Source organism: Hylobates moloch, unplaced genomic scaffold (assembly GCF_009828535.3).
Source record: "Hylobates moloch isolate HMO894 unplaced genomic scaffold, HMol_V3 SCAFFOLD_6, whole genome shotgun sequence".
In the NCBI taxonomy this organism is placed as follows: Eukaryota; Metazoa; Chordata; class Mammalia; order Primates; family Hylobatidae; genus Hylobates; species Hylobates moloch.
Window position 1 is genome coordinate 90,903,169 of NW_026652281.1, and position 22,419 is coordinate 90,925,587.

The 22,419-nt window shown below is 49.3% G+C and overlaps 1 protein-coding gene across 2 annotated transcripts; it reads left to right on the plus strand.

Moving 5' to 3' along the window:
• Positions 1 to 1,420: 1,420 nt before the first annotated feature.
• On the plus strand, positions 1,421 to 7,980 carry IRX6 (iroquois homeobox 6). 2 transcript variants are annotated; one of them, XM_032155947.2, is made up of 6 exons: positions 1,421 to 2,356; positions 3,549 to 3,806; positions 4,503 to 4,612; positions 4,793 to 5,100; positions 5,918 to 6,532; positions 7,520 to 7,980. In XM_032155947.2, the coding sequence occupies exons 1-6, from the start codon at positions 2,312 to 2,314 to the stop codon at positions 7,525 to 7,527; spliced, it is 1,344 nt and encodes a 447-aa protein (XP_032011838.1). In that variant the 5' UTR covers positions 1,421 to 2,311; the 3' UTR covers positions 7,528 to 7,980. The 2 variants fall into 2 exon arrangements, with proteins under 2 accessions (XP_032011838.1, XP_032011839.1); XM_032155948.2 differs by having other exon boundaries at positions 2,145 to 2,356; positions 7,523 to 7,956.
• Positions 7,981 to 22,419: the final 14,439 nt, after the last annotated feature.

Here is a 22,419-nt window from a genome sequence, read left to right on the forward strand (position 1 = left end):
TCACTAAGTCAATCTGGTGAGGACTATAATTCTTTTTCTAACTAGGAGTTTCCCTGGATGAACGCAAGGTTTCTCCAAGGTAACAGCAGCAGCAGCAGCAGCAGTAGCTGTGTTTGTTATTATTTAGAATGGAGCTTGTCCTCATGTTAATAATCTCTTAAGCAGAGGAGTCTCTGGTTTGTGGCTTCTTTAAGCTCCTTGAGATTCTACAGAATATGTTTTTAAAACGGGGTGCGGGGACCTAAAGATGCCATACTAAAGAGATCAGTGTAAGACAAACTTGGAGTTGAGGCACGCCCCGTCCAGGGCCCCAGACCTTGCCCCGTCTCATGCAAGAACCCAGAGCCGTTGCTATCTTCTGGGCCACAGGCTCTCGCGTTTCAACTAGAAAATAAAACTAGGCCCTTGAACCAACCCCTATGGCTCCTTGGAGGAGTTGCAGCAAGAGCCTGGGAGAGCATTTTAAAAGTGTAAAGCGCCGTGACCCAGGTAAGTGAAAGGCAAGGCTTTCTGAGGTTTCTGGCCTGCAAATCCCACTGGATCCCTGCAGTGCCAACCGAAGACCTTCCCCTACCAGACCGACAGTCCCTTTTCACCCCTAGACGTCGCGGGTTGGAGGCTCTCAGAAGGGCAGCTGGGGCCTGAGTATTGAGCCTTCAGATGTGCAGTCTACCGTGCTCGCAAATTGGAGGTTCCCTGTTTCGGGGCCAAGCCTAGAGGAGGCAGCCCCTTCCTGGGTACCAACGAGCCTCCCCCACCCCCGCCACCGCCCACCCACCAGTGCCCCTTTGAAGACCCCTGGGATGGAGTGAGGGGGTGGTCAGACTGCTGGGCCCAGCCGGGCGTCCAGGAAGAGAGCAGGGAATGGTCCGCCCTCCCGGAGCGCTCCACTGCGGCTCTCCAGCGCCACCCCCCAGCGGAGCGCAGGGGCTGCAGCCCGGACCGGGCGCCTTCTTCAGGCTCCCTGGCTGCCCCGCGGCCACTGCAGGAGGCGCGCGCGCGAGGCAGCCAAGCCTTGCCTTCGGAGGAGATGCCCAGGGATCTTAGCAAGCAGCCTGCGGCTGCCAGGGATCGGACCTGGCGAGTTTCCCGACGGAATCTGAGGGATCCCGAGCCTCGGCCTCGAGGGGGCGCTATCCGGCCTACTCGAGGACCAGGCAGCTGCAGAGAAGCCCCAAGGTCAAGGCCCTGGGCCAGACCAGGGCTTGGAGAGCCGTTATCTAGCCCGAGTCCTGGGGAGGCTGAGGCGGGGAACCAGATCCCCGAGGACAAAGATGGGCGGGCCAGTGGTATCCACCGACGCTGGCCGGAGCTTCTCCAACGAGAGCCGGGCCTGTGGCGTGAACAAACTTTCCTTCAGCGCAGGGGCGGAGGAACCGGGCTGGAGGCTTCTCCCCCGGGCTTCTGCTCTCCTCCACCTGCCAGTGCTCAGCCTCCGCCCAGCCTTCGCCCACCCCAGCTCCCTCCCCCTCCCCCGCGCGCCTCTGTTCACTCAGACTCCTGTCTCCCCTCTCCCCTCCTCCTTCTCCCTCTTGCCTTTCTCCCCCACTTTTCTCCTGTCTCTTCTTTTGTATTCTCTCCTCCCTCGCCGCCCCGATTGCCTCTTGCCTCCTCCGGGCCGCAGAGGAGGAGGTGAGCGCGCTGCGCCAGGGGCCTGGGCGGCTCAGAGGGAGGCGTTTCTCCTACTTCTCCCGGGTAATTTGGAGAGGTTGTGTGTGTGTGCGCGCGCGCGCGTGAGCTTCAGGCGAAAAGGGGTAGGATTCAGCGCTGAGCAGAGGGGGTCAGGGTTTTTGACGTTCCTCGTCAGCTGCACAAACCTCCCAGAGCAAGTGTGAGTGTGGGTGAGAGTGCGCGCGCGCGCACGGGCTGGCTGCGCTTGGCACGCTTGGTGGCCCAGGGCCCCGGGGCCCGGGGTCCCGTCTGGCGGCCCGGGATTACCGTGACGTCACATTGAGCCTCTGGCCACCTTGGACTGGGACACCTCTGGAGCTTCACAGCCCCGCGCCGCGCCGTGCCTCACCTCACCACCACGCGCCTTTGGGAACCCGCATCTTCTTCCTTCCCCTGCCCATCCATGGGCCCTTCTGTCTTCCGGACCCCACGGGCCGGAGGGGCGCCTTCCGGAGCGCAGGGCTCGGCAGCCGGGCTGCCCTCGGCTCTGCCTCCACTGGGGCCAACCAGGAGGAGGAACCGGCGCTGGGCACCCGCAGCGGTGTAAGGAACTGAGACGCCGCACTGCTGGGGGCGCCGAACAGCTGGGCTGAGACGGGAACTCGAAAGGGAAGAGAGAGACGGGCCAGGGACAGCCACCATGTCCTTCCCACACTTTGGACACCCGTACCGCGGCGCTTCCCAGGTAAGAGGCGCCTCTATGGGGGATAGGAGACAGACTGGGTGGATGGAGTGCCTAGTGCACGGCGCCTGCCTCTGATCTTCCTCCTCTTGTGTCCTGGGGGAAGCCAGAAGAAGCAAGGACCAGGGTAATGTGTCACAGCCTCCTCTGACATCCCCAAACCCTAAATGAGAACGTTTCACCCCGGAGTGCACGCTAGAAAATCTTGTGACCTGAAACATGGGCACTCTGACCACGCACTCAGTGAGGTGGGTGGGATCACAGGGATCTCCCAGTCAGGCCTCCTCCTATACAGAAGTGTGAGGTGCCCGGGAGAGAAAGAAAGAAAGAAAAGAAAGAAAAGAAAAGAAAAAAGAAAGAAAAGAAAGGAAAAAAGAAAGAAAGAAAGAAAGAAGAAAGGAACGAGGGAGGGAGAGAGGGAGGGAGGGAAGGAGGTAGGGAAGGAAGGAAGGAAGGAAGGTAGGAAGGAAGGAAGGAAGGAAAAAGAACTTGTAGGTTATAACGCTGTCCATCTCACCATATTGTTGTTCATTTGTTGACCTCGGCTATTCTCCTACCCCTTCCTTGGGCGGGCCCGAGCTCTGCGGTTCCCTCGATTTTCCAAACCAAAGTGGATGTTGTGCAATGACAAGGGTTTCCTGGGAAAGTTCTGCGGACACACCCTCCACTGTTCTCCAGCTTTTCTCTAGAGTTCTGAGTGTATTTTCCTGTTGTCTAGTGCCGGCTCGACCTTTGACCTGCTGTGTGATCTTAGACAAGTCTCATACTCTCTCTGATCCTCCACTCCCAATCCATAAAATGGGAGCAGGAATGAGACGTTAATAATGGTCTCTAAGGCCACCTTCTAGCTCCGCCTTTGCAGGATCCTGTGAGGAGGGTAGGGAAGGGGGCCGAGGGTTTGGTGTCTTTAATTCCGGTTTCAGAACGTTCACATTTTCCGGGCCTCCTGGGGCTCTGGGCCTTAGCAATGGAGTAGGAGCATCTATAAGGGCAGTTTGGTTAAACTGCCTTTTATAATTCCCGTCTCAGCACCTAACAGAATGCTCAGCCCAGGTGGCATTTAGTTAATGCATAATGAAGGAATGAATGAAGGAGCAATCTGATTTTCCCCTCTTTGTTTCTAGCTCCCGCCAGCATGAGGCGGGTGGAAGGCGGGGGTCTCTGACCTCCAGTGCCCTCTTTCTTGCCCCTGTAGTTTCTGGTGTCGGCAAGTTCCAGCACCACATGCTGCGAATCTACCCAATGCTCGGTCTCAGATGTGGCATCAGTCTCCACCCCAGCGCCCGCTCTCTGCTGCGCACCCTACGATAGTCGACTGCTGGGCAGTGCGCGACCAGAGCTGGGCGCTGCCTTGGGCATCTATGGAGCCCCCTATGCGGCCGCTGCAGCTGCCCAGAGCTACCCTGGCTACCTGCCCTATAGCCCGGAGCCCCCTGCACTGTATGGGGCACTGGTGAGTACAGGGGTGGAGTCCCAGAGGCGTGAGCAGTAGAGACAGGTGAAATCCAGAGAAAGTCAAGGAAAGACTCACACCTCCCGAGGAAAGGAAATGGTTAGGACTGTGTATAAGGAGGACAAAAAAATACAGTACCTTACAGTTTGCAGAACTTCATACTGTTTAGAAAACATTTATATTTCTATTAATTCTGTGAGGTAGGCAAGAAATCATTAATCTCAATTTATGAATGAGGAAATAGAGGTGCACAGGAGTTCAAATACTTTGCCCAGCGTCACAGAGATACAAAGGGTCAGAGAAAAGCTCCTGAAGAAGAGTAAAGCAGGAAGTGCCCCAGCCGGTGTGTGTTGTGGGGCGGGGGTCAGGGGGTGGGTAATGGGAGAAAGGAGGGAGGGACAAGTGGTACAGTAATAACAGCAGCTAATATTTAAGTACTGCCTATTCGGCACCAGGGATTCTGCCAAGCATTCTGCCAGCATGGTCTTCTTCAATAACCTATAAGTACCTTTATCCCCATTTTACCAAGGAAGAAATTGAGGCACCGAGTGGTTAAGCAACTGGTTAAGCAACTGTGCCCAAGGTCACACAACCAGTACCAGTGACCATACTGGGATTTGAACCAGACCCTTAGCTACCACCCGATGTGCCCCCTCCCCAACTGTAGTCATGAATTCTCTTTTCCTCTCCCTCCAGAATCCACAGTATGAATTTAAGGAGGCTGCAGGGAGTTTTACATCCAGCCTGGCACAACCAGGAGCCTATTATCCCTATGAGAGGACTCTAGGGCAGTACCAATATGAACGGTAAGGAATGAAGGGCCTTGGTGACTGGCACTGTGAGTCTTTCCTCCCCCACTGCCAAGGTTGGGTGGATGGGGACAGGGGAGAGGGAGGGACCTGAACCACACTTCCATGCCACAGACTGTCCTCTGCCTGCAGTTCCTTGTTCCTCTTCTAGAATGTGAGCCAGGTTCTCCCCGACAGGTATGGCGCAGTGGAATTGAGTGGCACGGGTCGCCGAAAGAATGCGACCCGGGAGACCACCAGTACGCTCAAGGCCTGGCTCAATGAGCACCGCAAAAACCCCTACCCCACTAAGGGTGAGAAGATCATGCTGGCCATCATCACCAAGATGACCCTCACCCAGGTGTCCACCTGGTTCGCCAACGCACGCCGGCGCCTCAAGAAAGAGAACAAAATGACGTGGGCGCCCAAGAACAAAGGTGGGGAGGAGAGGAAGGCAGAGGGAGGAGAGGAGGACTCACTAGGCTGCCTAAATGCTGACACCAAAGGTACTGAAAACGTTCACCACCCCACCTTAAGGGTTTTACAAGTCTTCGAGCAGTTTGGTCTTTCAAAAGCTGCCCTGTAGGGTAGATTTTCTGGAAGGTCCTCAGACTTACCCTTGCACTTCCCTGCCGGTCTCAGAGCATTAGCCTGTGCACTGCCTTCTACCTGTAATTCTCTACACAACCGGCTTCTTCTTGACATCAAAGTGTTACCTCCTAAAGTTCTTCCTGCCTCACCCAAGCCAAAATAGCCTCCCAGTTATTTTCTGTTCTGCCAGTCTGTTTGGATTTCCTTTGCCATACTTATCACTGTGAGAAAGTTTACATACCCAACTCCCTCTCTAGAATGCCAGCTCCACCAGAAGCCTTACTCGCTGCCATATGCCCTACACACCTCATACCTAAATGATGGCAGGCACATAGCTGGCGCTCAGTAAATATTTGCTGAATCAAATGATATAACAGCAGCCCCTTGTAGATGTTAAAATCGAGTAAAAACTGCCCCCTGGTTTTTCACAATTGAGAAACTGAGATCCAGAGCTCAGACAGCACCAAGTGGCATTTCCTTGGCTTGGCACTGCTCGCTAGAGGAGGAGTCCGCTAAAGGGTAGGGGCAGGGCTGGGGCAGGAATTCTTTCCCAGGGACAGGCGGCCAACAACCCTGGGACAAGTGCAAGGGATGGTACCGCAGGTCTGGTTAATTACACCGTGGATGCCCTGAGTGCAGGGCGCTTCTTGCTAAAAGCTTCTCAGGAATGGGCATTCCTCGGATTTCCCTTGGGCCCTGGGGCTTTTCTCACTCGCTCTTGATTTCCTGCAGAAGTTACTGTTAGCCAGGAGGCCCGGGGGCTCCGGCTGAGTGACCTGGAAGACCTGGAGGAAGAGGAGGAGGAGGAGGAGGAGGAAGCTGAAGACGAGGAGGTGGTGGCTACAGCTGCGGACAGGCTGACGGAGTTCCGAAAGGGCGCGCAGTCGCTTCCTGGGCCGTGCGCTGCAGCTCGAGAGGGACGATTGGAGCGCAGGGAGTGCGGCCTGGCCGCTCCCCGCTTCTCCTTCAATGACCCTTCCGGATCGGAAGAAGCTGACTTCCTCGCGGCGGAGACAGGCGGCCCTAGGTTGACCATGCACTACCCATGCGTGGAGAAACCGCGCATCTGGTCTCTGGCGCACACCGCGGCAGCCAGCGCTGTCGAAGGTGCACCCCCATCCCGGCCTAGGCCACGAAGTCCCGAGTGCCATATGATTCCCGGACAGCCTCCTGCCTCTGCTCGGCAACTCTCAGTCCCCAGAGACTCCGCGTGCGACGAGACTTCCTGCATAGCCAAAGCCTTTGGAAACCCCAGGTTTGCCCTGCAGGGACTACCGCTGAACTGTGCGCCGTGCCCGCGGAGGAGCGAGCCTGTAGTGCAGTGCCAGTACCCGTCTGGAGCAGAAGGTAGTGGGCCCCCAACGGCGCTAGGAGTATCTATGCAAAAGACACCCATCCACCTCCCTGCCCGGCAATTGCACACCCTCTGCCATTCCCGTCTGCCCAGGTCTCCCACAGACCTGAGGGGAGATTGCTTTACAGCACTCTTTCAGACGGAAGCGTAGAGATAGGTTCTAGTACTCCCTTATTTAAAAGCCAAATAATAATAAACTCACAGGCAGACTGTAATTTACCTAGAATCACTTAGAAAGCCTTTTGAGAGATGGACAACCAGGATCTCTGCATTCGTGTGGTCCAGTGTACTGCCAAATCCACCAGGTGTGCATCACCATGCTCCTCTAGCACAATCTCCCTTGTCCCCTGCCTGCCCTTCCAAGGACACTCGCTGGTCCCCTGCTGTGCTGCTCAGAGAGTTTACTAGGGTTGCGCAGGCACCAGGGCTTTTGGAGAAGTCTAAGATTGTGGGCCAGACGCACGCCACAGATTTAAGGTCAGTGCTTAAGTCCAGCTTGCAGCCCTCTCTGTGTCCCACCAAAACCCCTGGAAAGTTGTAGACATGCCCCTGCCGTCAACAGCTTCAGGCCCCAGATTGGTACTGTCCCTAGAGAGCACTCTACCAAGGGCTCATCCCCAGGCAGGCCAGTGACTGCCAATCAGTGTCCCCTGATGCTGGCTGGTTCTTTCACTGTGTTAAGGACCTGGTGGAAGGGAATTTCATCCCACAAAGGGACATTCCCCAAGCATGAGGCAGCCTCCAGCAATTACTGTCAGATTCTGCTCTTTGTAGTAATTTCTCTCAGGATTAGCTGCTGGCTTAGAAAAGTGGGTTACACTGTTATTTGAATTTACACAACGGATCCAAACATTACCTCTGGCAAGCTAATTGCCTCTAGACCCTTTGCTTGCCTTCAGAAGAGACATGGCTGACCCAGAGGTTTCCTAAGAATTGCCACTAAGCAGCCTTTGGGTTTTAATCAACCTTTCCTCTCTCAGCAGGTTAGCGCAATGGCTGCGATTTGCGAAAGAATCTTGGAAATGGGCCTCACGTTTGGAATTCATCTCCAGGTTAAGAAGCTGCCAGACCTTGCCAGGGACCAGGAGCTCTCACTTTGCCTGAGAGACAGACACACAGAAACCCTCCTAGCAGCTGTCCTTGCACGCACAGCTGGGGTGGTGGGCCGACTTGTACCTTAGCAGACCCCACGGAGGTGATGGCAGGGCACCTTGGGGAAGGCCAAGTGGGAGGCTGGGAGTCTGCCCCACACACCGACTCTACCAAGTCTCTCTTCCTCCTCTGGATTCAGCAAGGCTTCCTCTCCTGCTCACCCCTGTCTCTCACCTCCACCACCCCAACTCACTTTGTAACTTCATCACTGACCCGGCCACTAAGGACCCTGTGCGTCTTCTCCCCCTCCTAAGCCCTTGTGTCCTTAAAAATAATCAGTCCGAACCCATGTAGTGTGGCCTATCTTTGCCAGGGGTGCTTGGAGAGGTCGGTGTGCAGGCAAAGATGCATTGCGGCCAGGGGTTCTTGCGACAGCGCGGCGTGGGCTGCATACCTCAGTTCCTTTAGTAGCTGGGAAAGAAACTGACAAGGTAACAGACAAGGCCGTGGCGCCTGCAGCTCAGCGGACTAACCGCTGAGTAACCAATCATTGGAGCCAAGCTGACCACCTCGCGGGTCATGCGCATGGGAAGTGGTGGGACTTGTCAGGATGTTTATCTGGAAACTGCATCTGTTTCCGGGTTCGTACTCAGGTTGTAAGTTTATTGGGGGAGGTGATGAGGACCGCGCTCCTCCGATCGAACTGAACCTAATGGGGAGGTCAGGCAGCTTTCAGGGGCGGTGTGAGGCGAGAGGGGCATTCTTCCCGTTTTATCAAAAGTGTCAGCAAACACTTCCGGTACAGGCCAACCAATGGGAACTGACGGGCAGGGAAGGGGGTCTTTGTCCCCCTTGCTAGGAGTGTCGAGCGGCGGGGTTGGGGGTAGGAGATTTAAAGACGCCCGCGCAATGCTGGCTGGGGGAGGCTGCCTGCGTTCGCGTCCCGCGTCTAGTGGCTTTGGGTTAGCCAGGGAGTGAGCGCACCACTGCTCGCAGGGAAGCAGGGACCCGGGGCAGTGCCCTAGAGGGGAGCTCCGAAGAGCAGATGGGGAGGGAAGGCAGGAGGAAAGGCAGCTGGGGTGTGCGCCCAAGGCCTGGATCCCTGGGGAGCTGCGTTTCCAACGCCGGGTCCCGGCCAGGCCAGGCCTTCCAGACCAGCGCGGATGCCAGACTATCAGTCACTGAAATCCAGGCGAGCAGAGTCCGCCTCCTGGGCAGGAGAATTGAAGACCTTTAGAGGACGATGAGGGGAAATGTGGAGGTTGGAAATGCTAGGGAAGCAGAAGCAGCGCGCCACCTCCTAGCCTTTCTCTATGGAAAAGACAGCTTTGCTGTCGAAAGGGACTTTAGAGATCATGACTTACAAAACCTACAAACCTCCTCTTCGGATGAGAAAGTTAAGCCCAAACGGGAGGGCAGGTGACCAGCTCAGGGTCACAGCCGTCCGTGGTGGAGACCAACTCCAGCTTTCCACCCGGGTCAATGTCCCTTTTCAGTTCCCGCTCGCCCGCCTGAACACCCGCCCGCGCTTCCTCTGGGAGACCCCTCTTTGCTTTCGTTTTGTTCCTGGGCAACAGCTGCTCCAACCCCCAACCTCCCCAGGGACCCTCCAGTCGCCCTCGCTGACCCGCGGCTTAGGGTCCGGAAAATTAAACTGCGAAAAGATAAACATTATTTCCAGTCGGCTTTGCCGGATTAACGCTTGTAATAAAGAGCATTAGCTGGAGGTTTCTTTCAAGGCACTCTCGACCCCACCCCCTACTAGGGGGCCAGGTAGACCCCTCCGGAGACTGCAAAGGCGGCAGAGGCGTCCTGGGGCTTCCAATTGAGAGTAGGGCCCTAGAGAGACATTTCGTGGAGGGGAGAGGGATCCTTAGAATCAGAGAGTCAACACTTGGAGATGGGAAGCTGAAGACCAGATTGGAGAAGGGACCCCACTAAACTCAGTTCATGTGGCTGAGCAGGGGGTCTGGGATCCAGAGGGTGGGGGTTAGGGGGAATCTCACCTGCACACGGCCTCCAGCAGTTCAGCTCTAACCTTGGGAAAGGAGGCCTTCCCGAGTTACCCTACTTCACCACCCAGGACCCCAGGAGGTTGTCTCTCCAGCTGCAAGAAACATATCTTGCCTGGGTGGGCTAGCCTCTCCCTGCCTTCCCCAGCCCAAAGCAGGAGCCTGCAGCCTAGGGTTATCTCAAAGGTCTGATCCTAGTTGGCTGGAGACAGTGGGGTGTGAGAAGGGCTGAAGGGCAGCCTGGCATCCCAGAAACCTGCTTTACCTTCTCAATTGTGTTCTCACCTTGTTTTGTGGCTTGGACAAGCCCCTTCCCCTCCTAGTTCTGCCACTGTAAAATACAGGGATGATCTAGTTCTCCATCCTGCTGCTCAGTATCTCCTCCAGAGCTGATGGTGAGCTCCAGGGGTCTAGGAGAAGGGCCTGAGAATGGCATGTCTGAGCCTGTGATTATCCTGGCCTCAAGCCCCCAGTGGTAATCTGTTCCCACCGTCTCTGCCCCTCCCCCCACGAGAGCCTCCTGCAAATCTCCCAATATAATCTCCCAGAATCATATTTTGAATACTGTCTTGATTAAACACCAGAGCAAGGGGAGGGAGGATGCAGCCCTGCTCTCTTTGGCTGAGCCTGCTGGTGCCCACAGACAGCTGGACTGTGAACTCTGCAAAGTAAATGTTGGTAAATGCAGAAAGTTGAGGTTCTCAGGTTTGTAGGATATATACAAGCTGGACCTCCAAACTCCTTCTATGGATAAAGTGGCCCTTCCCTCAGCTGTGCAGCAACCAGGGACTAGGCCCTCTGGAGTTGAGGGGAAGCCACCCAGGGGAGCCCCGCCCCCGTCCCCCAGCACAGCCAGTGTCTTCCTTTATTTATTTCTTTCCTGCCAGTGTCACTAGATGGACACTGGATTCACTAGATGATCTCTGTGATCACTTCTGGTTTTAAGATTCTATGATCCTGTTAACGATAATAAGAACTTCTAGAGCCCTTACCATGTGTCAGACTCAATGCCATGTGTCTTAGTCTGTTTGGACTGCTATTTTACAGAGTACCATAAGCTGGATGACTCATAAAAAACAGAAAGGTGTTGCTTACATTTCTGGAGGCTGAGAAGTCCAAGGTGCCAGCACGTTCAGCATCTGGTGAGGGTCTGCTTCCTGGTTCATAGACAGCACCTTACTGCATCATCATGCTATGGAAGGGGCAAGAGAACCCTCTGAAGTCTTTTTTATAAGGTCACTAATCCCATTCACGAAGCCTTCAATTTCGTGACCTAATTATCTCCCAAAGTCCTCAGCTCCAGATACCATCACACTGCAGATTAGATTTCAACATATACATTTTGGGAGGACACACACATTTAGTCTCTTGCACCAGCTCTTTTAAATGTGCTGACTCATATGTCACAATAGTCCAAAGACATATTATATTACACCTAACAGTATGCCCCACTAATGAATGAGGAAATAGGCTCAGAGAGGTTAAGTAACTATATTACACCTAACAGTATGCCCCATTAATGAATGAGGAAATAGGCTCAGAGAGGTTAAGTAACTTGATGTCAGTTATCCAGCTACCAAGTAAAGAGGCAGGCTCTATGCAAGACTGATTCTTTAACCACTAAGTTATACTACAAATGTATTCTATTATTTTAAGATTTCTTTATTTAATCATTAACAAGACCATCTATTTCTGAGACTCTAAACGTCTAGAGTCTATTATTTCATGCCCTGGACTCCTAGGTTGCCCTCCTTCCCTCTCCAAAATGTCCAATGGGAAAAAACTTGTGGTACCTCCTGGACCCACCCCTGCATCCTGGCCAAGAACATCTCTACCTATCCCGTTGCCCACATTTCCCAGGGACACACTGTCTGAGTCACCCCTGGTCAGTGTTTGGCAAAATGTAGCCCATGGATTCTACCATCAAAATCAGCTAAAGATCAAAGAATCACACTAGGATGTGGGCTGAGAGGTCTGTCTTGTTAACAAACACCCCAGGTGGCCTGATGGGCCTCTGATCTGCATAGTGGTTGATGAACCTTGAGTGGCCAGACTCTAAGCTCAACAGGAGGGCTTAGGACACCTGCTGTTGGCCAAGAGTAAATCACATCCCAGTAACAGGTGCAAACATTTCCTCCAAGATTTAATCTGGATTCCCATTCAATCTCCTCATCTAGTTCAGCTCTTTTTTCCCCCATCCAGAAGCTCAAAGATGTGTACTTACTGGAGGGCGAGTAGGAGAACTAGGAGGCTAACTTGCCTGTCCCAGCTGCCTGAAGATGATTTAGGAATTCAGGTTTGGGAGCACCTGAGTAGTAGCGTGTACCATGGTGTGCAAGAGAATTCTGTCCCCAAACATGAGCATGCAGTCAAGAATCTGTAAACATTTGAAGGAAGCCAGAAGGAAAGAAAGACTATCTTAAGCGAAAGAAAGAACTGATGAGGGCTGGGCCTTTCCACCGTGGCTGTCTCCTGGCGCAGCCACTTGCAACCTTGGTAGTAGAAAATTCTTTCTTATTTGAACCCATTTTCTTCTCCAAGTAACTTTTGAAAGTTGCCTTCTAAACTAAAAGGTCTTAATCTTCTCCATAATTCATTCTTTCCCCTCCTTCCCATGCCTCCTCTCCCTACCCTCAGTGGGACTTGTTTTGTCTCTACTCTAGGATCAGAGTAAGAAATGAGCCAGGCATGGTGGCTCACACCTATAGTCCCAGCACTTTGGGAGGCAGGGGCTGGCAGATTGCTTGAGCTCAGGAGTTTGAGACCAGCCTGGGCAACATGATGAAGCCCTGTATCTATAAAAAATACAAAAATTGGGTGTGATGGCATGCACCTGTGGTCCCAGCTACTCAGGAAGCTGAGGTAGGAGGTTTGCTTGAGCCCAAGATGTTGAAGCTGCAGTGAGCCATGATTGTGTCACTGCACTCCAGCCTGAGCAACATAGTGAGACCCTGTCTCAAAAAAAAAAAAAAAAAAAAAAGGAATGGAGTCTAATGGGCCTCTACTGATTATATGTCAGAGGTCCCCTCTATTGGCATAATTTTCTTCATTAAATGTTAAGTTGGGGCAGGGGGAAAAGGAGGACCAATGGCCTGAGTCCTTGGGCAAGTCACCAAACGTCTCTGAGACTCAGCGTTCTCCTGGTAGGTTGCAATGTGCCTCTTTTATAAGCTCTATGGTTTTCCCACCTGGCTGCTGTGGGGATGTGTTAGCCCATTCTTGCAGCACTATAAAGAAATGCCTGAGACTGGGTAATTTATAAAGAAAAGATGTTTAAATGGCTGATGGTTCTGCAGGCTTTATAGGAAGCATGGTGCTGGCATCTATCTACTGAGCTTCTAGGGAGGCCTCAGGAAGCTTACAATCATGGTGGAAGGCAAAGGGGTAGCAGGCACGTCACATGGCAAAAGCAGGAGCAAGAGAGAGTGAATGAAGGAGAAGGTGCCCACACACTCATGTGAACTCAGAGCAAGAGCCCACTCCTCACCAAGGAGACGGCCCAAGCTGTTCATGAGAGATTTGTCCCCATGATCCAATAACCTCCCACCAGGGCCCACCTCAAAATTGGGGATTACATGTCAACAAGAGACTTGGGTGCAGACAAATATCCAAAAATCCAAATTTTGGTTGATGGCAAGAGTTGGAGAGTTGTTAAAGACAAGTTGGCACCAAACAGAGACTTCTCTTTTGTAACCAGAGGATTGGAGAAGACTTGAAAAGGGAATAATTTAGGTATTCTGAGATTCAGCATTATTTAATGTCAAGACCAGCTCACATTGTCAGTGGCAAATTGTTAGTAGACCAATTAAAACCCATCTTTAGGCATGGGCCCAGCAGTATTTTTTAAAGTTCCCAAGTGATTCTGATGTGCACCTAAGGTTGAGAACCAGTGAACTACAACCAGGCTGTTTCTCTTTCCAGGCTCAGCATTTTCTAGAAGCTTGGATGGGCAGAGGGGTGGAGAGGAAATTGGAAGACTGAAAGTCTAAAAGCCCGTGGCTTCTCCCTTAGCCCTATGCTTTCCATGTTCCCCCCACGGTAAAATGGGGTCTGATATTCACAATTTACAACATGGCTTGTGAGGATCTCAAAGCTGAATGTAACCTTGGACATTCAAGGCCTGTGTTTAGCCAGGAGAGTCATCCTTCAGCTCTGCCCGTCACCTATCCCAGGTGGTGGGAGGAGACTCCCCAACACAGGAGATCCTCAGCACATGAGCTAACAAATTCAGCCCTGGGGCAGTTCAGAGGTGGCTTTGAGCAGAGGTAGAGGTGTTCTGGAAGTGTTTCTTGAAGTTCCAGTTATGAATTGCAATGGAAAAATCACCCCCAAGCATAATGGCTGAAAGAACCTACAATAATCATTGGCATTTCTAAAGAGTCTGTAATTTGGGTAGGGCCCAGTAGGAGGGATTTGTTTCTGTTCCATGTGCTATTAGAAGAGGTGGCTCTATTGGAGCTAGAGGATCCATTTCCAAGGACGATCCTGGTTTCACCCCCTACAAGGCTTTCCTTGGGTTACTTGAGTTTTCTCATGTGATGGCAGGCTGCGTTTCAACAGCAAGTATCCCCAAAGGTCGAGATGAAGTTGCAAGGCTTCTTCTGACCCATCCTCAGAAGTCCCAGAACACCACTTCTATTGTATTCTTTTGGTCAAACAAGTCACTAGAGCCTATCCAGATTCAAGACGAGGGGAATTTACTGCTCCATGGTGGGAGTAGCAAAGAATTTATAGCCATGTTTACCAGATTTGGATTACTGGTGAAAGTCAAGTTTTGAACGCACTTCCAGACTTTACTCTCCCATTCAACATGGGATCATAATACAATGCTCAACTCAGGCTGCCATAATAAAGCACCACAGGCTGGTTGGCTTAAACAACAAATATTTATTTTCTCACAGTTCTGGAGCCTGGGAAGTCCCAGATCAAGGTACTAGCTGATTCAGTTCCTGGTAAGGGCTTTCTTCCTGGCTTGTGGACAGCCACTTTGTGGACTGTGGACAGCTTGTGACAGCTATGTGCTCACACGGAGGAGACACAGAGCCCTGGTGTCTCTGGCTCTTCTTCTAAGGGAACTGGCCCTATTAGATCACGGCCCTACCTTGATTACTTCATTTAACCGTTGTCATCTCTTAATAGGCTCTTTCGCCAAATACAGTCACATTAGGGGTTAGGGCTTCAACATATGAATTTTAGGCAGACACAAATATCCAATCCATATTAGACTAATCTATAACCCAAATGGAAGAGGCCAGTTAGGAAGCAGGTGACAGGGAAGAGGGCACTGTCTTTCTGGCCAGTGGTCTAAGCTGGCCCCTCGCCATGGAGGTTGTGGTTGAGGAAGCATCCTTCTGTGCATCCACATTCCCCCTTCAGTGTCCTAGCCTGGCAAGTGCAGGATCTGTACCTTCAGTGTGGAAGAAGAGGGCAGTGATATGTGTTCAAGCACTGTTAATTGCCCGACACTTCACATAATTTCATAAAAACTCTCCTCTCTACAAATGTAGAAAAATGTAGAAACTGAGTCTTTTTTTTTTTTTTTTTTTTTGAGATGGGGTCTCGCTCTGTCACCAGGCTGGAATGCAGTGGCACGATTTTGGCTCACTGCAACCTCCGCCTCCCGGGTTCAAGCGATTCTCCTGCCTTAGCCTCCCAAGTAGCTGGGACTACAGGCACGCACCACCACGTCCAGCTAATTTTTGTACTTTTAGTAGAGACAAGGTTTCACCATGTTGGCCAGGATGGTCTGGATATCTTGACCTTGTGATCCACCCTCCTCGGCCTCCCAAAGTGCTGGGATTACAGGCGTGAGCCACTGCGCCCAGCCGAAACTGAGTTTTAAGTAAGCGAGGTCACTTGTCAAAGGTCCAACAACCGAGAAGTGGCAGAGTTGGGGTTCAAATACAGATCTGTGTGAGCCCAAAGCCCATATGAAGGCAGAAGAAGCATACCCACTCTAAGATGCTGTATAGCAAAGTAGTAAACACACAGCCCCTGAATCCAAACCATCTGGGTTCGAATCCCAGCTCTGCCATTTACTAGCTGTGCATCCTCATGCAAGTGGCATATCCTCTCTAGACCTCAGTTTTCTCATCTCTAAAATGGGAATAATCATAGTACCTACCTCACAGCACTTTGTGAGGATTAAACAGTTCATATCTAAAGCACAAGAACTATGTCTGGCCCACAGCAAGGATTACATAAAATGTCAGCTGTAACTGCCTTCCTACTCCTATACTCCAGCCAGCCCTGCCACAGGCCTGCCTCTCCAGCAAGGCCTGAAGTCACTATTGGGTCCCCACCCCTCATTATGCCAAGTTGAGGTCACAGCTTACACGTGTCCCTCTTACCTAGAGCAAAGACATGGGGTCATTCACTCTGGTGTCCATTTAGGGAGCTACCTCACCAAGCAAATTTTATGAATTGTTCACACTTCCCCTTATCAAGATTAATGGCACAATTGCCCACCGTCAGTCCTTCTGTGGTCACAGCTAATGACTTCAACCCTCAACACGTTTCCTCTGCATTTGCTTCAGAAAATCATTCTGAACAGCAAGACTGCTTTAATAGCCACTTGGTACTAATGATGCCTTTTAAGTGCATAAAGAGAATCTCTAAGTACCAAACGGAAGGCCCATCCACTGGTGACAACAGCTATTGACATTGGCATGCAACACAAGGTCAGAATATCTGCGGTACATGGGGACGCTTACTCGGTCTAACAGTGGGGAATTGTTTTAATATGTTAGAAACTCCTCATTATTCTCTGTTGTTCCTTAAACATACCCAATAGCACTGTTTCCTCAGGCCTGCTACGTGCAATTTCAGAGCTTACCAGCCTCTGGTAGTTTTCATTTCACCTTCAAGATTTAGGCCAATCCAAACTTGTACTATTTTTACTTCATATTTTTCTTTAAATAGATCCCACTTTACATTTTTTAAATAAATGTTCATGAACACCTACTATTTACCTCTGTCCTTTTCTTACTGCTTAGCCACCATGACACACTCAAATGGTCAGGAGCTTGGTAGTGTGATTAGGAATGTGGATAAAGTCAGACCAAGCTGGGGCCATGTTCTGGCTTCACCGCTTAGTACTAGGATGGCAGTGAGCAAGTTCCCTAATCTCTCTGAGCCTCAGTGTCTTCTTATATAAAATACAGGAAAACTAGAACTTAGCTCATGGGGTGGTGGTGAAGATGAAATAAGCTGGTGAATGTTAAGTGTTCATCTCAGGGACTGGCACACATACTCAATAAATGTTGGTTAGGAGGGTATTAACTTCCTCAACTGAGGTGGGGCTCCTTGGAGAGGTGAAAAACAGCCTCAGCTTGCCATCTACTTTCTTGCTAATGTCATGACATAGACTATAGTCCCAAGTATCTCCTGTGTCACCTCACTGTGAGGTCCCAATTTTGTCAGCAAAGGGCTGCTCCCCAGATGCTGGAATCTGGGCATGCGGTGTCACTTTCTGACCAAACCATTGTTTTGCTAAGACAATTTTCTCTTTCTTGAGAAATGTCCTCCTCCCTCATCAAGAATCTGTTCCTTTTCATTATCAGCTATTATCTCAATACCAAACTTTCATTACCCGTGGATCCAGATCTATTACGTGGTGTCCACCATCTTGCCTAGTCCTTGATCATTCATCTGATTTGTTCCCAGGGAGATTCCAACCTTCCGTTTCTGAAACACATCGATTCTTGGTCTCACTTGATGCTCAACTTTGTGTTGATGGTAGTTTGTGTTTGGGTCCCATCTGTGAGGTTAGGGTAGAGCAAAGGTGGGGTTTCCCTCTGGAAGAGGGTTCCTGAGGGCTGGTTACAGCCAGGAAGAGCATTGCCGAATGGTGATCTGTAAACTTTCAAGGAGAAGAGGACAGGGGAAGGAACAAGTGGGAGAGAAGCAGAAGTGGGACCTGGATTGGGGTGAGGAAGTGAAATGAGGACATGAGGATGGATGGGCATTGAGGGAATCAGCTCAGAGCCAGCAAAGGGTAAGTTTAAGGAGCAACTTATAGAGTAAGCAAGGCTGAAAAGTTCAACTTTTAGTTGCTAATGCTGGGAATTCATTAGACTTTTCTTAATGTACAGCATTTAAGTATTGAACACGTGAGGCAGAAGGAGTTGGGCACCATTACATATTTTACAAAACTGAATTCTCAAACATACATTCAAACCGAAGCCCACATGCTTCTAATTTGGGGTGTCCAATTTGACTAGGGGCAAAGGAGAAGCAGCCCCCTGGGAATGGGTGTAGAAGTTTCATTTGCAGTTCCCCACACATTCTCTTCATCGAATTCTTAGCTACCGTTCAGCCCCATTATGTAACTGTGACATTTGACATATGACACCCATGAGATTCACTTGACCCTTTTGTCAGGTGCCATTAAATGGCCCAAAGTTAAAATGTTAATTATCATTAATCATTTTTTATGAAATAGCTTTGCCAATCCATAAATTCAGCAGAGAGAGGCTTCTTTCATGGATCTGACGGTTTATGGAATACTGACTGTCAGAGAAGCCACCTGCGCTTGGGGATGTTTCTAGAGGTGTAAGTTACAAGGAAAAAAATAAATGCCTGCAAGTGTATGTTAACAAGACAGAGCAACTGGGACAAAAAATAAAAAGAAAAGAAATAGAAAAAGAGTAAGTTAGGGGTGGGGTTGAGTCTGTTTCCTGCAGCAAGCTCAGTGACTGATGCAAAGTGGATACTCAAGAAACATACGTTGAAAAAGTGAATGGATGTGGAAGAGGAGGCGAGGTCAGAAAAGGAAAAGAGGAAAAGGATCTTCAAGGGAAGAGGAGTTTTACAGAAAATTGGAAAATAAATGAAAGGCATGTGAATAAGAAAGGGCCCAAATTTCTGCCCTTGAGTTCAAGATCCTGGGAACCTCAATATTTAGGTATTTGTTTATTTTTGGCTAGATATACTAAAATGCAATTATGTGTCTCATTCTTGTTCAAGAAAAAATCTTTTAAAAAAAAATCAATAAGGGAGCTGGAATTAATTTTTTTAAAACACAAGCAGGGGTATTTTAGGGTAAACTCAGAAGATGGACCTCCTTTTAATTAACATTAAAAATAGTCCTTCCATAGGTGCAAAGATGCATAGGAGAGCGGATTTCAAAGTCTTGTGCCAAAATGGAAACAGAGGTTATCTCTGGAAGGTAAGAATATGGGTATTTTAATTGTTCTGGTTCATACATTTCTAACCTTCCAAATTTTCTGCAAGATTTAGCTTTATAATAAAAATACATAATAAATCTGCATGTGTGTGTATGTGTGTGTGTGTGTGTGTGTACAAATATGAATAATGGGGGATGAATAAAAAGGATTTCTGTACCCACTAGGGCTGTCCTGTTTGGTGGGTGATAGGAGATGGCCGATTATTTTGGGTCCAGTACTTTTCGCTCAGGAAGGCACCAGATAGAAGGAACATAAGATGCCCTTCATGCTGACTGCCAGGCTCCATAACTGAGGTCCTTGCTGGGTGAACAGATGCTGGAGTGCCCTAAAGATATGCTAGAATAATCCCTGTGTGAGGACACTTGAAAAGAAGTACTCTTTCCCTGACATTCAGAGAAATCTCAGAGAAATCTTCAGTGTCCCCTAAAATAGTTTGCAGAACCTTACATATGTGTGCAGTATTCTCGAGACAGAATATCCTTAGTTTTCGTCAAATTCTTAAAGAGGGGATCAGTGATCCCTTAAAAGGTCCTATTCTTTAAACCAGAAATATCTATTACTATAAAATTTTTTTCAAAGAGGCACCCCAAACATGGGTGTGTGTTAATTTATAAATTAAAGGCATATACTATAACATAATATATATACAATATAAATATATACAAAATATTCATTTTTAAAAAAAGATAGAAAATAAGAAGTTCTAATATTTTTGTCTTATATTCCAAAGGATCATATCCAAGTCCCCTGGAAAGCACTGGTCTCTTTTTGGAGAAAGTTGCCTCTAGAATCAATGAGGTAGCCGGGAGTGGTGGCTCACACCTGCAATTCCAACACTTTGGAAAGCCAAGGTGGGAGGATCGCTTGAGGCCAGGAGTTCAAGACCAGCCTGGTCAACATAGAATCTGTCACCATTTTTGTAATAAAAAAACGAATTAGTCAATTAATTAGTAATAGAACCAATAAGCAGCTTCTTATCACCCCACTCCCCAGCTAAAGTAATCCCTGCTGTAGGTTGCGAAGTTCCACGAGCAAGACATAAAAACATATGGGCCAAACTCAACATTCATAAAATATTGCAAGTCTATAAAACACTTCACAGAATCATGAAGACATAGATATACTTCCTCCAGCCTAGTGTTTCTAGAACCTGCGGCTTGGTGGCTAAAGTACTCAGATCCCTAATGATGCACCACAGCTTCAGCTTTGAATTCAAACAGCAGTGATTTCACTCTTAGGGTTCAACACAATCAAACAGATGGGGGTCACAGCATGAGCGATCATCTGGAGTCCATTTCCCTTAACTTCACCCTGAAATGACCCTGGCCTTCACCTTTCTGACATATGCCAGGTCTCTGTTAATTTCAGACCATCAGAGGAGGCACTAACAATTTAGCACCATCCCTCCATTCATCACTACTAAATGGACACACACAGAGAAAATGCCGGATCAGGCTGATTTGAACCCACCTCTGCCTCGGGACCCCTCTGTACTTAGTGGTTTGGGGTTTCATTTCCCCTAGGAGGTACTCACATCCCTTCAAGGGCAAGAAAAAGAAAATCCACCTGACCTTCCTCTATTTGTATTTCTGTTTAACTTTTCTTCCCCCATATCTTTCATGTAAAGGCCCCACACAGACTTTACAAGAAAGGAAAATTATAGGAAAATCTTCCTTGTAAACACTGATGCAAAAGCTCTACATCAATATTAGGAAATTGAATTCAGTGATATACATGAACCAGAGAGAGAGAGGGAAGGAGGGGAGAGAATCATACAGAATATTAATAACAGTATTATTCTTTTTGGTATATATATATATAAACATTTTTTAAAACTTTAAAAAATTATTTACTTTTAATTGACAAATAATAATTTGATATATTTATGGGGTACAACATACGACCCCATAAATACACTATTTGTTTTGGTGAGTGTCTGATATATGTTCAAATCATCTCATATAAGAAAGATCTTTTTAATAGACAAAGGTCTTTCAAATTCAATGTTTTAGTTGGTTTTCTCCCCAGCCTTGGGATGTAGGCACTGGTGTAGCTGGTGAAAGCTGGGGTGCATTGTCCAGATGCCCTCTTCAGGACTAAGGCACGCCTCTCCACAGTTGCTGGGTGTGTTGACTGCTGATAGCTCTCTCAGGGTCAAGTCCCTCCCCAGGGAAGCCTGCAACCAAAACCTGGTCTATTTGGGAGCAATTACAAAGGCTTGCCTGCCTTGCCCCAATTAGGGACAACTCTGCAAGTCCATCCCAGGTCCCTGTGGAATCAGCTGAGGTCTTTGTTCCAACTGTGCCCCAAATTCAACTTCTCCCTCTGCAAAGTTCTGCTTCCCTGACCCCTCACAGATCAGGAGCGCTCACCTGACACACCTCAGAGTCTCAGAGTCTGCTTCCCGGGGAACCTGTCCCAAACAGTTTGCCTTTTTTACAGGTGAGGAAGCTGAGGCCCACGGAAGTAAAGCGATTTGCTCAAGCTTCCACAGGTGGTGGAATCAGGCGTTAGGATTGCTATTCAGACCTTTTGACTCTATTCTCATGCTCTTCTACAAGAAGGGAGGGTGCATTTCTCTGAGTGGTGCATAGCAGGACCCCACCCAGAACTTCAGATACCCAGAATAGGCATCCACTATCACTTACATAGAATTTTGAGCGCTTTGCTGTCTTAAGATAGGGTTTGGGCTCATGGCTCACTCGATCTTTCTTTGTAAATTTTTATTTAATTGCACATGATACATGAATGCATTCTCCTTATTAAAAAAGTAAAAACACTTCAATCAACACTTAAATTCCAGTGTTCATTTGGGCAAAACTAGTTCCTAACACAGAGACAATGCAATCTCAGTGATTTAACAGCATAGAAGTCTATTTCTTGATCATATGAAGCCCATTCCAGTGTTTCTGGTCCATAGGCAGCTTCTCTCTCCAGGAATCTTCCATCTGTTCTGTGACTTCAATTTTCAACACATAACTTCCAAAGTCACCCAGGAAGGAAAAGGCCCAGAGGGTTTCATGTGCAAGGTTATTATGAGCCAGGCCTGCAACTGGCTCACATGACCACAACTTACCTGCAAGAGAAGCAGAGAAATGCTGTCTAGCTGGGTTACCAGAAAGAAGAGGAAGCACATGTGGGGACCAGCCAGCCAGCCTCTACCAAAATCCTTCTTTGACCCCTTTTCCCCTCAAAAAGAATTTTGGTCTCTTCTTCCACGGAGGTAAGCACTTTTACCAGTTTGGTGTGTTGCTTTCTAACTCCTTTCTTTGCATTACAAAAAAATATATAAATCGGTCTGGTGTGGTGGCTCACGCCTGTCACTCCAGCACTTTGGGAGGCTCAGGTGGGTGGATCACTTGAGGTCAGGAGTTCAAAACCACACTGGCCAACATGGCAAAACCCCGTCTCTACCAAAAATAAGCCGGGTGTGGTGGCAGATGCCTGTAGTCCCAGTTACTCAGGAGGCTGGGCAGGAGAATCCCTTGAACCCTGGAGGCAGAAGTTGCAGTGAGCCGAGATCGTGCCACTGCACTCCAGCCTGGGCAACAGAGTGAGACTCCATCTCAAAATATATATATGTATATA